Source organism: Barbus barbus, assembly GCF_936440315.1.
Source record: "Barbus barbus genome assembly, chromosome: 20".
Classification (NCBI taxonomy): Eukaryota; Metazoa; Chordata; class Actinopteri; order Cypriniformes; family Cyprinidae; genus Barbus; species Barbus barbus.
In genome coordinates this window covers 7,121,101-7,134,933 of record NC_136748.1, presented here as the reverse complement: position 1 = coordinate 7,134,933, position 13,833 = coordinate 7,121,101, and the positions used below count along the sequence as shown (strand labels likewise).

General features: G+C 40.7%; 1 protein-coding gene across 1 annotated transcript; it reads right to left on the bottom strand.

Moving 5' to 3' along the window:
- Positions 1-273: 273 nt before the first annotated feature.
- LOC306885952 (leucine-rich repeat and fibronectin type-III domain-containing protein 2-like) lies at positions 274-12,331 on the bottom strand (the record flags this gene model as incomplete). Its single annotated transcript, XM_079442779.1, has 2 exons — positions 274-1,762; positions 10,956-12,331. 2 exons carry the CDS (start codon positions 12,329-12,331, stop codon positions 796-798), a joined length of 2,343 nt encoding a protein of 780 aa, XP_079298905.1. The 3' UTR covers positions 274-795.
- Between the last annotated feature and the right edge of the window lie 1,502 nt (positions 12,332-13,833).

The window sequence follows — 13,833 nt, the reverse complement described above, 5'->3', positions numbered from 1 at the left end:
CAGATGTACTGATAAACATAAAAAGAGGCACATAATGTCAAGAAACATCATAATCAAATCTGCAAACTTAATCTTTTAATTGTCTATGACAAATAAATCTTCCTGAATTTTAGATTTGTATTTCTCCTCAGTGTAAAGTATGTGTGACAGGCTGTACTGTATTCTTCAGTTGTTCAGGAAAAATGTGGGCGGGGGTGCAACACTAGAATTAACTTAAAAAGAGTAAAAATGACAAAAAATCATTATATTTGCATTTATTTTCTTTTTCTTTTTCATTTCACCTGCTAAATTATGTAGTCCTGTCTCATGGGAACGTTTGGTCCATTGTGACTCACATCCACTTAGCTGAAGAAAATCCTCTTGGCAAACTGCAGTGCACAGTCGGATAAATTCTCTCTTTTATTCCCCCTGCTTTTCTGAGATACCCCCATATCCCTTGTTCTTGGGTATTTATTCATATCTGCTTTAATGTTTGAAGGCAACTGGAGATATCCTTCGTCCAGCTCTCAATAAACAGGACCAGCCCTGGCCTCGGCTGCTTGCCAAGCTCAGACACAAACCTTTGAACTTCTTTGTGATCAAATGAACAGAAGGACAATATTGACATGGAAAATCATGCATTACACAGTCATGGCCACTGCTGAGGGGTCTTTTCATTACAGCCATATTGATGATTCTTTGATGAGTCCTTCTTGATGTCATATGATGCAGCAAGTTCATATCCTTTTCACCTGACGAGTTCGGAGAATGGGTTGTTTTTTTGTTCTTTTTGGCAGAGCTAATCCGATATCCCTGTCAGACTGTACTCTCCATGACCCACTCAGAGCTATCAAACGTTGCCTTATCCCCTTCCCCCTCACTCTCGTCGCACTGCAGGAGCATGCCGTTGACCGAGAGACTCCTCTTAGTCCAAATGTTGCTGATGCGCCGTGGATAACTAAGGCACTGCGAAGCACCAAAGTCGCCCATGTCGAACGAGTGGCTGCGTTTGGGCTTGTTCTCCGATGGCAGCATTACAATTTTCCCAAGTTTGAAATCTCCCCGGCCTAGCAGAGGCTCCTTGTCAGTGGGCGGTCTCATGCCCATCGCCATGGTCCCTGAAGTAGATGGTCCTTCCGGATCTCTTGCGGGAACCCTCAGGTCCAGAGAAGCAAATGCCCCAAGCAGGTTATCCAGGTTTGGTCGTGCCTTAGTTGACGACTGCTTCCACCTGTTGGGCAAGGTGTAAGAATCCACATGTCGGTTGTAAGACTCGACTTTCTCACTTCCAAGGGAGTCAGCCGAGGAGAATGAAGAGGATGAAATGCTACTCTGCAAGGAACCACACTTAAACTCCACCACTTCATCTCGCATCACCACTACAGTCTTTGGAGCCTGTGGTGTGGGAGCGCCGTTGTTTAGCCGCTGTGCCGCCTGTGGTCTCCCATTGGTCTGGGAGTAGGTATTACTCACCGTCACCAACTTTGCAACCTGCAAGCCACTGTTCACTTTATAGCGTACCATAAGGATGACGATGAAGACCAACAAAGTGGCTACGATCACTCCACCAATCACCAAGATTATGGTTCCTCCTAAAAACTGACTGTGCAGCGACTGGCAGCGGGGGTACTCGTCACGTGTTTCGAACTGCACACAACCCACTATGTTTGTCGCAGTGAGTGTGGTGGCGGTGTCTTCCCAGATGGCCAACACGCATAGGTCATACTGCATCCCTGGCATCAGGTTGTTGACCAAGAGGGATTTGCTGATTGCCGGAATCATCCTGTGAACAAGAAGACACAGACATTAACACTGATTCTCAAGGTTCAACAGTAGATGCATTAGATTGAAAAGAGGTATATCAGACTGAAGGTGGATGCTCTGTGCGTTGGCAGAAAACAATCATTAATCCTTTTATTATGGTGAAAACTTAATTACTTGGAAAGTGCTGATCATATCAACCTTGGAAGTTCATTTAGATGAAATGATTTCGAAATGAGGTCTAATGTGCAGTCAATGGAGCCAGAGATAAAAAGCAATTGTTTTTGACTGACAGGAAGCAATTGTGGGGATTATGTAAATATCACTATTTGAAAATGTACTTGATGCATACGCAACATTCTTGTCAACACTGAATCACTACCACAGTCAATGCATTTTATTAATGGTAATTAAGTAAATATTGTTTTGGAAAGGGGGTAAAATAAATATATTTTTTTTCTTTTTTCCAGGTTTCTGAAATGGTTAAGAGGATAGATCTGGCTTAGTAAAAACTATATTTCCTTAAGTTGATTTTATGTAGTACCTCAGCACTCAACCTCCTAAAAATCACCTTGAGTACAGAGGGCATGTAATCACAAATGATCTTTTTTCTAACTGCATTAGCTCATCATTATCTGGTACATTCTTTGCAGATACCTTGCTGTGGATGTAGACTGAGAATACTAATTAGAGTGCAATCAATTACCTAACTACCCTGCTCTGAGAAGGTTAAGTACAGTAGTTGAAAAGGAGAGATAGAAATATCTGAGGCTATTTTCAGAATCTGGGCAAATAGAAGACAAACTGTACAATTATGTGCATATGGAGATATTTCAAATTTATTTTTTTAAACCACAAGCAATAATACGAATAAAAATAAGAATAATATATGTGTAAATGTCACTGGGATTCAATGCAAAATAACACATTAAAATAGGAACCCAAAAATAAAATTCTGTCATCATTTACCTACTTAATAACCCCTATGATTTGTTTTTGCATTGGAACACAAAAGTAAATGACTGTTTTCTTTTTCATGCAGATTAGTGAACAAATTGTTATTTTGTGTTGGATCATTTAAATGAATAAGCTTGCAGTGATCTAGTTTTCAATTTCTGTGATCCAGTTGCAGCACTTGCCCATTGGAAGGGAAATTTTCATTTCTTGACAACACAAAATTATTTTTTTTGGGGTGAAAAAAAATAAATACTAGGCAGTTGATATGGTTCTTAATCTTATGCCTTTCCTAAAACTAGCACATCATGGGATCCCGTGTTTTGTGTAAGAGACATCCTTTACCACACTAAAACCACATCTAGCAGTGCAGACTGACACATTGTCTATGGTAAGCCTCTATGCCAGCTAGTCTATTACTCATTCATAATTGCTTTCCCATCACAAGAGAAGACGCTACATTCAGTGGTGGCAGCTTTACGAGAGAGCCCAACCTTTTTCCACTCGAGCCTTAGTGATTTATTTTTTCTTTTCTTCTCTTTTTTTCTTTGTTGTTGGCAGCATCCAGGTTAACACTGCTCTTCCAAGACAGGAGGAAGAAAACAGATTTATGGATAATGCCACATGCAGTTCACTAGCATGAAGTCATTAAAGGGGTTAAGAACTGAAAAATCTAAATTCCCTTGATCTTTTCTATATAAGAGGTCATAGTGCCATAAAAACATTCACGTTTCAGAGCTCAAAAACTTTCCTGTTAATCTAACAATTTATATTGAACTCAATCTGCCAAAATGACAGGTTGTGGAATGTGCCACTTTATGACTAACAGTGTGTCAAACATACACAACCACTAGCCAATCATAGCAGTGGGCATTTACTTCCAAACCTACAATCCACCATGCCTATTCAAACAAAGTGTTCCAATGAGGGCGGTTAAACCAGGAAAGAGAATACCCTATTGCTTCTAAATTATGATGTATTTGTATGCATTTATTTATTTATTTGATGTAAACATCTTGATAACATTATAAATGGATCTCAGAGAACAGTCACAAAAAAAAAAAAAAAACAACAAAGGCAGTTCATAACCCCTTTAAGCAATAGAGAGGCACCAGAAATGAACAGTCAAACTCATTATTTGTAGATTATATGTTTTTCACAAGTCAGGGAAACCATATAGGCTTATGCTTTTGCATAGCCTTTCATATTTTGGCAGTTTGATAGGGGAACCCATCACTTTGATTATAAAATGCTGTAGATATAAAGAAAGAAATAAGAGAAGTGAGCTGAAATTAAAATCAAAAGAATAAAGCATATTCTAAAAGCTCCTGTTGCCTCAGGCTTGTAATGGTGATGATCATGATGAATGTATTATGCAAGGAAAAAAAGCCTAGCAGTAATAAAGATTTATACACATTTTTTTATTTCACACAGAGAAAATTTTGCATTTGTAAAAAAAATTGAGAAATACATTTTTTGAAAGCTAAAAGAGGTTCATTGAAATAAGTAATAATATTAATAATAATAATACATGTCTGTGCCTTTTGACTGTAATAACAACTATTCATTCATCATTTAAAAAACAGTTCACATACATATTTCTTATAGTTTTAAGCAGTAAATCGTAACAAGGCTTGCTTATACTGCAAATATATTTTGATTACACTTTATGTTACAGTATGTGCATTTACAGTGTAATTACTGGGTAAGTACTGTCATACGCTATATGGGTTAAATTAGGGGTTAGGTTTAGAGGTTGGTTCAGGGTTAGTACTTAGTTATTACCCAGTTATTGCAAATGCTATAATAAGTACACAGTGCTACCGATATTCGTTTGTTTGCGTAAATACTCCACAGACATGTAGTGGCGGAGCCAGAGGGGTGTCCAGTGATTAATATACTACGATTTCATTTTCTTTGTTTAATCATATTGAAATAAGCATTTATTTTAGCCTCGAACTCAAGGATGTGACGCGTTTGGTGTTCCGCATTGATCTTCGTCTCGTCCATTTCCAACCTCTCACGCACATGCTCTTTCGCAACACATTTATTTACGGAGTGAAAAACATTGCAGAACAGAGAGGACACAGACAACGAGCTGACGGACATGACAGAACAGGTCACTTCTAATAACCTGAAACAAAGTCTCAGCATTCAAATTCTCTTAGTTTTATTAAGAATTTAATAAAACTAAGTCGCTGTTATAAGTTGGGAAAGCCGATTAGTCACCAGAAGAGATGGACGCCAGCTCGCGTAAGTGTTGGAATACTTGGTCGCAGTTCTGTTGTTTAAATTATTTACTTGCTGCTAGGAAGGAATAGTTAGTTTCCTACCTATTTCTACTCTGCATTTTTGTTGAGGTTTATATGTTTGACTGCACTTACTGGTAATTAGAATAATGTGCGCCTCAGCTAAGAACGAGCCTGTGTGATTGTGCGAAGTGTTCGTTTCGTCTTGCAACCAGGTCTCATCCCAACTCGTCACATATTGACGCTTGGTTTTGGTGTCGCTTTTTGACACTCAAGGTACCCCTTTAGCATCACTTTTCGACGTGAAGGGAAGGTACACCTTTAGCATAACTTTTCGGCGTTGACATGCTAACGCGATATTGGGAATTTTATTGTCATAATAAGGTTGCCATTATTGCATATATGTAGGGGTGTGATTTTTCAATGTAAACAGTCAAAATAGTTTTATTTATATGACTTACCCAACCCCTGCCCCTAAACCTACCATCTGTGAACAAAACGCAAGATATAGGAGGCAGATGCAACTACTGTCATAATTTATTTAAAAATGATTAATATACGCTAAGTGTTTCCTATTTAAAAAATGGAGGACCCTTCACGTCGAAAAGTGACGCTAAAGGGGTACCTTGAGCGTCAAAAAGCGACGCCAAAACCAAGCGTCAATATGTGACGAGTTGGGATGAGACTGTTACATCTTGAGCTATTAGCAGTCCTTTAACCTTATTGGCTGGGCTGATCAGAAGCAGGCCACAGCTGTTTTTGCTCTAGTTTCCTAGACTGTATTTATTTGATGTCCGAGCTCTGACGTGGAAGCGTCTGTGGAAGCGTTCAGCCATCATGCTCAGCATCCTCATGTGAAGACCAACGAGTTTAAAGACCGACGACTTTTTCCTGCGCGACTTTAACCGAGCAACGACACCAAGCACACAATAAGTATCATTTCTATCTTCCCTCACACACTCTCCTTTCCTATCCTCTATCCTTCCACCTCTATCATGTGTTTCCAAACCATTCCGGTTCTCACTCAACCTCGCTCTAAAAACACATGCAGAAGGCTACGTGACCCGGCTAACCTGTGCCCTATCTCTACATCCTCCACTGCACCTCTTTCTTTCTCTGTGGGTCTCTGGAATTGCCAGTCAGCTGTCAACAAAGCTGACTTCATTTCTGCTTTTTCCTTACAATCCACACTCAGCATCTTGGGCTTGACTGAGACCTGGATTCGTCCAGAAGACTCAGCAGTCCCAGCTGCTCTCTCTCACAATTTATCTTTCTCTCACACCCCAAGGCAAGTTGGCCGGGGCGGGGGCACTGGTCTTCTCATTTCAAACAATTGGAAATACTCAACCCACTCTCCCCTAGGCAATCACAACTCATTTGAATCTCATGCCATTACTGTAACAGCTCCTACAAAACTCCAGATTGTGGTAATCTACCGTCCACCTGGCCAAATTCTAGCCACCTTCCTAGAGGAGCTGGACGGGCTGCTGTACTCTTTCATGGAGGATGGCACTCCACTCTTAGTCTTCGGCGATTTCAAGATTCACCTAGACAGGCCTTATGCTACAGACTTCCATACACTCCTAGCTTCATTTGATCTCAAACGCCTTACCACTACTAGCACGCACAAATCAGGCAACCAACTTGATTTAATTTACACACGCAATTGTACTACAGATAACATTCTGATACAACCACTACATATCTCTGACCATTTCTTCATTACATTTACTTTACATTTTGCTACCCGGGTGCCACCATCTGCCACTCTACCTTAATAACCTCTAGTCTAGACGACATCTGTCCTCTCTCCTCCAGGCCAGCACGGGCTGCCCCTTCTAACCCCTGGTTATCCGATGTTCTTTGTGAGCATCGGACCAAACTCAGAGTGGCAGAGAGAAAATGGTGCAAATCAAACGATCCGTTGGACCTGAGCAGGTATCAGTCTTTGCTTTCATCTTTCTCTACTGAAGTCCACACTGCCAAATCCTCACATTTCCACAAAAAGATCATCAGGGCTCCAGACATGCGTAATCTCTTCAGAACATTTTATTCTCTCCTCTGTCCCTCTCCTCCACCTCTGACCACTTCTATAACCGCTGACGACTTTGCCACTTTTTTCACAGACAAAACTAGAACAAAATCAGTAATCAGTTCTCAACTCCACACACACAGGCCCTCCAGTCAACCACATTCACTGCTCTAACTCCCATCTTCTCCTTCTGTCCCCTCACCGAGGCAGAAGTATCCAAATTTATCCTCTCCAGCCATCCTACAACATGTCATCTCGACCCAATACCCTCACACCTTCTCCAAACAATCTCTCCCACACTCTTACTGGCACTCACACACATTACAACTCTCCTCACAGGCATCTTCCCCACAGCATTCAAGCAGGCTCGGGTAACCCCACTGCTCAAAAAACCTACATTTAAAGACTTCTCTTTTAGAAAACTACAGACCTGTCTCTCTCCTTCCATTCATAGCAAAAACACTCGAACGAGTTGTCTTCAACCAGCTCTCACTGTTTCTTTCACAGTACAACAAACTGGATGCTAAACAGTCAGGCTTCAGGAGTGGCCATTCAACAGAGACTGCGCTACTCTCAGTCACTGAAGCCCTGCGAATTGCAAAGGCCGATTCCAAATCATCAGTCCTCATTCTGCTGGATCTTTCTGCTGCTTTTGACACTGTCAATCATCAGATCCTCCTGTCTACCCTCTCATTACTGGGCATCACTTGGATTCCACTTCGCTGGTTTGAATCCTATCTCACCGGTAGGTCTTTCAGGGTGGCCTGGGGAGGGGAGGTATCCAAACCACATCAACTGGTCACTGGAGTTCCTCAGGGATCGGTTCTCGGACCCCTCCTCTTCTCCACATACACTACATCACTGGGTCCCATCATACATGCACATGGCTTCTCCTATCACTGCTACGCCGATGGCACACAGCTCTATCTCTCTTTTCAACCAGATGACCCAACGGTAGCTGCATGGATCTCAAGCTGCCTGGCGGATATCTCGGCATGGATGAAAGAACATCATCTACAGCTCAACCTGGCAAAGACGGAGCTTCTTGTCTTACCTGCCACTCCGACTCTACAGCATGACTTCACGATTCAGTTAGGCTCATCAATGATTACCCCATCAACTTCGGTCAGAAATCTTGGAGTAATCTTTGATGACCAGCTGACCTTCAAGAGCACATTGCAAAGACTGCAGATCCTGCAGGTTTGCACCACACAACATCAGAAAGATCAGGCCCTTTCTGACAGAGCATGCTGCACAACTTCTTGTCCAGACCCTTGTCGTTTCCAGGCTGGACTACTGCAATGCTCTTCTGGCTGGACTGCCATCAAACACAATCAAACCTCTACAAATGATTTAGAATGCAGCGGCACGACTGGTCTTCAACGAGCCCAAAAGAGCCCATGTTACACCTCTCTTCATCTCCTTGCACTGGCTACCAGTGGCAGCTCACATCAAGTTCAAGACACTGATGCTTGCATACAGAACGACCACAGGCTCAGCACCCTCCTACTTCCACTCACTATTACGAATCTACATCCCCTCCAGAAGTCTGAGATCTGCTAGTAAGGGACGCCTTGTGCTACCATCACAGAGAGGCTCAAAATCACTCTCCAGAACATTCTCGTTCACCATTCCTGGCTGGTGGAATAATCTTCCCACCCCTATCCAGAATGCTGGATCCCTGTCAATATTTAAGCAACAACTGAAAACTCATCTCTTCGGCACTACTTGACTTCATTTAGGCTAATTAAACATAATTTACAGCTTACGTATTTTGTAACTATAGAGTACCTCCACAGTACCTACTCGTAGGTATAAGGGAACAAAATGCAACGTTTGGGGAATAAGTGGGTAATAACCTGCAAAATTATTAAGCATTTTAGATTACAGCCCCGGTTGTTACACTTACTCAGTAACTACACGTTACAAGAGGGTAACAAGGCATCACTTTAGAATACAGCCCACGGATGTTACACTTACACAGTAATGACACGTAACAAGAGGGTAACAAGCATTGCTTTAGATTACAGCCAACGGATGTTACACTTACACAGTAACTACACGTAACAAGAGGGTAACAAAGCATCGCTTTAGAATACAGCCCACGGATGTTACACTTACACAGTAACTACACGTAACAAGAGGGTAACAAGGCATTGCTTTAGAATACAGCCCGCGGATGTTACACTTACTCAGTAACTACATGTAACAAGAGGGTAACAAGGCATCACTTTAGATTACAGCCCGCAGATGTTGCACTTACACAGTAACTACACGTAACAAGGGTGTATGTTTGCATAGTACTTAAGAAAAATGTTGTAGTACATTTTATTCTACTTGCCTCAAACTACATACGGAAGCTCAAGGGCACCAACAGCACTACAGCTATCAAAAAAACATAAATTCGGTAAATGTACATGTGTATTATGATGTTATATTTATGTTATATCCTGGGAACACCTGGAAACAGGTAATGTAGTTTTGCACTGTATTGCACCTCAACGGACATGATTCGCTGCTGAGATGACCATATGCAATGCTCTTTTATCACATAAAGTTTCATATGAATTTTTAAACCAAATCATAGCAGAAGCTCATTACAAAATTGCCCCATACTTTAGTAATCTCGACTATGGTGGCTTTTAACTTTATTATAATTACTAAATTATACAATAGTATAGGCCTACTACAGTTTACTATTTGTCATGTAAGATATATGTTGTAATAATACAATAAGTACCCAGTATGTAGTTAAAATATACTGCATCATATATTTTATGTTATTACAATAAGGCAACTTGTTACAAATGATAATATTGTTGCCAAACACAGTATTTCATGCATACCACATAATCTTAGAATAGTTATATTACATATGAAATTCTATCAGTATAAGTACTTTTAATTTTTTTTTAATTTTAATTTACCTACATGTACGTACAGCTGTAAGTTATGCTCACGCAGAAAATTGTGCTTTGTGTGTCATACATACCATGCAATTTCAGAATAGGTACCCTTTAGTTATAAAATACTTACAGTATGAATGCCTCATAATTCCGCAGGTTATTACACCCTTATTCCCCAAACGTTGCATACTATTCCCATATTCCTACGAGTAGGTACTGTGGAGGTACTCTTTAGTTACAAAATAGGTACGCTGTAAATTCTGTTTAATTACGCGGTACATTGCAGGCTGTAATCTAAAGCGTTACCCTATCTTTTGCTGTATTGTGTCAGTAGGAAATAATAGTTTACCTTTCCATACATTAATTTTGCCATTAATTGTAATAATTCAGTGAGATTTTTGTTTGTACAATGAGTCTGACAACAGCCAGTGCTTCACAAAGAGATCAGATCTCATCATCATCCAGTCTGTCTGGAATGACATGAAGAAACAGAACAAACTGAGAAAGACTAAATCCAGAAGAACTGTAGCAAAGTCTCTAAGATGCATAATTAATGTTTGGACATTTTCCTACTGACACACTACAGCAACAGATAGAAATAAGTGACTTTTAGCGGGTAAAAATCCCAGTGTTCTTCTAAATTTTGCCACCACTGTACATAATTTGTAGGTAACTGATTTAGTAAAGTGTAAGTGTGCCATTATTCTCTTAGCTATAACACTCACAGAACACCATTAACACATTTGAAATAGGCCTATATATGCATGTGACTCGTCGATTAAAAAGATACAAAAACATGTCTAACATAACTCTTAGCATAAGTGAGTCACCTTTTAAATGTCACTATATTTACTATCTTTAGTGTTAACCTATCAAACATTATCTGCTTAAATTAACTGAATTCAATTAACTTACAAGACTGAATTGAGTTATAGAATACATCATTGATCTTTAAATCCAATCTAATGATAATTTCCAGAAATATTTAGAGAGAAACTAAAGGGCAGGTCGAAGCACAAGCCTAATTCATGTGTAGTTGGGAGGTTTAAAGGAAAATAAACATAGAATACTTACCTATAAATCAGGACATCATCCTCTGAACAGTTGTACTGGAGCTGGTACATTTTGACTTTGGGTGCCACTTTGTGTACTGTCCACTTGATCAGAGCAGAGACTGCGGTGACCTCTGACACTGACACTACCTGTTCTGGTTGGGCTTTGGTCTCCCCTTTACTGGTTTTAGTGGAGCTGGTGATGTCAGACAGCCTGGACTTTGGCTGAGATGTGCGGTTAGTTCCATTGCTTAGGTGGGGGAGTTGGATGATGGAGAGCTCAATTGAGGCTGTTGATTCTCCTGCTGCATTTGCAGCAATGCAAGTAAATGTCCCATAATCCTTAGAGGTGGTGACCATAATGTCTAAAGTACCATTTTCATACACTGTAGCCCTGGATGAGTTGCTAATTAGTCTGTCATCTGGAGCAACCCAGTGTATGAGAGGCATAGGGTCACCCACTGCCTTGCAGCGTAAACTGGCCATCTGTCCTTCCAGGACCAAAAGCTTATGGGTATGTTGGGTAATTAACGGTGGTTCACACACAAACTCTTCCTCTCGCACATACCAGAAGTAGCGACCTTTCAGACTAGGAGGGGAGGCGCATGTTTCCATGTCGTCCTCCCGTTCTAAACGGCGCAACCAAAGAATCTCACAGTTACAGTGAAGAGGATTACCGCCAAAGCTGAGAGACAAGACTGGGGCAAATGGTGTACTAAGAACACTGCTACTCTGTGACCGAGCAAAGATGGGATCTGGCGGAAGCTTCTGGAGACGGTTTGATGTAAGGTCCAGCCTAGCCAGCTTTTCAAGATCAGTAAAAGTGCCTTCAGATATGTGACTAATGAGGTTGTGGTCTAGACTCAGCTGGTGTATGTTGAGCATTTTTCGAATGGCATCCCAGGGTATGCCTCGCAGGTTGTTGTAGGAGAGGTCTAGGTCCTCCAAGGTGAGAAGCAGGTCATCGAAAGCTTCTTTGGAGATATGAGTCAGTTGGTTGTTGTTTAGGATGAGGTGTTGCAAGTTCACTAAGCCTCGCAGGACATCTGGGCCCAGCTCTGTCAACCGGTTACTGTCCAGGTGCAGTGAACGCAGGGTTTCAAGATCCACAAAGGAGAATGGCTGGATGAAGCTAATGGTGTTTCGAGACAGTGTGAGGTCCACAAGGCCCGTCATGTTGGTGAAATCCTGCTGGGTAAGTTTGATAATATAGTTTCCTCCCAGGCGTAACTCCACGGTTCTTCTGTCAATGTCAGAGGGCACGAACAATAGACCTTTGGATGGGCACAGTGTGCCCAAAGACTCTGATAGGTTCTGACAGACACAATATTTAGGGCAGGCGGTGGTCATCATCACTGCGCTTCCCAGGAGAAGGAGGCTGCAGAGCACTTTGGCCATGGTAAATCACAAGCAGGGACCTGGATAGACAACAAGAAAAAACACAATGGTCAGTCCTTTCCGGCCATACAAAAAACAAATGATTTGTTGCCTCTGCAAGGGCTATCTGATAAAAAATAAAAAAATAGTCCTCCTTTTGAGCAAATTTTAGTCCTCATTATGAACCAGCTTAGGCTATTAGAGGCTCTTTTTGAATCCCTCATACCCCTGTCATAGCACTGAGAAGATACTGAGGTATAAAATATGTTTTATAGTTGCCGGAAGCAAGAGTGTTTGATGCTATGTCCGTATATGAATTCCGCAGTAGGCTCCATATCTCTGACACGGTGAAAACGGATGACTGCGCTTGCCCTCAGACGACAGCCCATAATTCCTCTAGACATTTGTATCATCAATTCCAAATATACTCAAAACTTAAATCAATTTTAATCAGTGCTCTGCCAGACTGATTCTCTAATGGTAGGGCAGGGTTGGTGGAACTGTTTTAGGTGCCTGCAAGAAGGAGAAGGGGTGATTTTTATTTCCAGGCAAGAATTAAAGTATAATAATTCTCTGAGCTGGCAGCACTCATACAATAAATCATCATTTCCTCATCGATACATTAAATTTATATCTTCTAAGAGTCCTATAAACCCCAGTACACAGAGTTTCCAAAATTATGAGTTACAGTTTATAGGTTTTCAAGCACATCTTGCTTGCTAGCCTCAGGTTTATTTTGTATATCAATATAGCTCAGAGGAGAAAGCATGCAGATCTGAGTATTTGTAGAAAAGAGGGAGTTGGGTGACTGACATTGTAAACTAGACTGCAACTCATCATAGAAAATCAGCAAGATTTGTACGAATCATAATATTGTGATTACCCTAACCATGTAATCAAAACTGTCTGCAACAAAATAAGTAAATTGTTGCATACAGGGGATGGATATTTCATTGGCAATTTGACAGACATGCAATCAGCTTTTAGATATTTATGCCAGGGCTGTATTATGCTAGAAAGCAAATAGCAGAATTACCATAACATGTCAAGCAATTTTCTTTCTCAGCTGCTGCAAAAACCCTGAAGACTAGCACATTAACAAACGATGACTTCTGTTTTTTTAAAGTCTGGAGAAATGCAAAGTTTTGATAGGTGGAAAGAACCTAGTAGGAAATTTCTCAATAAACTGAAAATGTGATACACCTAATTGTCTAGTCTATAGTAATTTCACACTGAAACAGAAATCTCTTGTAGAGAATGAAAATTGTGATGTTTTCTGAGCAGGAACATATTTTCTTTATTTCCCTTCTGATCATGTTCCCCAAATATAAATTACTCATTCCCATCATTTAATTCCCAGGAAATCAGATTTTTACAATTTTATGAAAGAGCAACAATGTGTCAGAGTTGTGTGCTGATAGCAACACATACTGTACAATGTCCCGAATCCATTTCCCCTTTGGCTCCCTCCAATTTCCTCTCTATCTCTATTTTCTTGTACAACAAATTCAAGAAGTCCATAA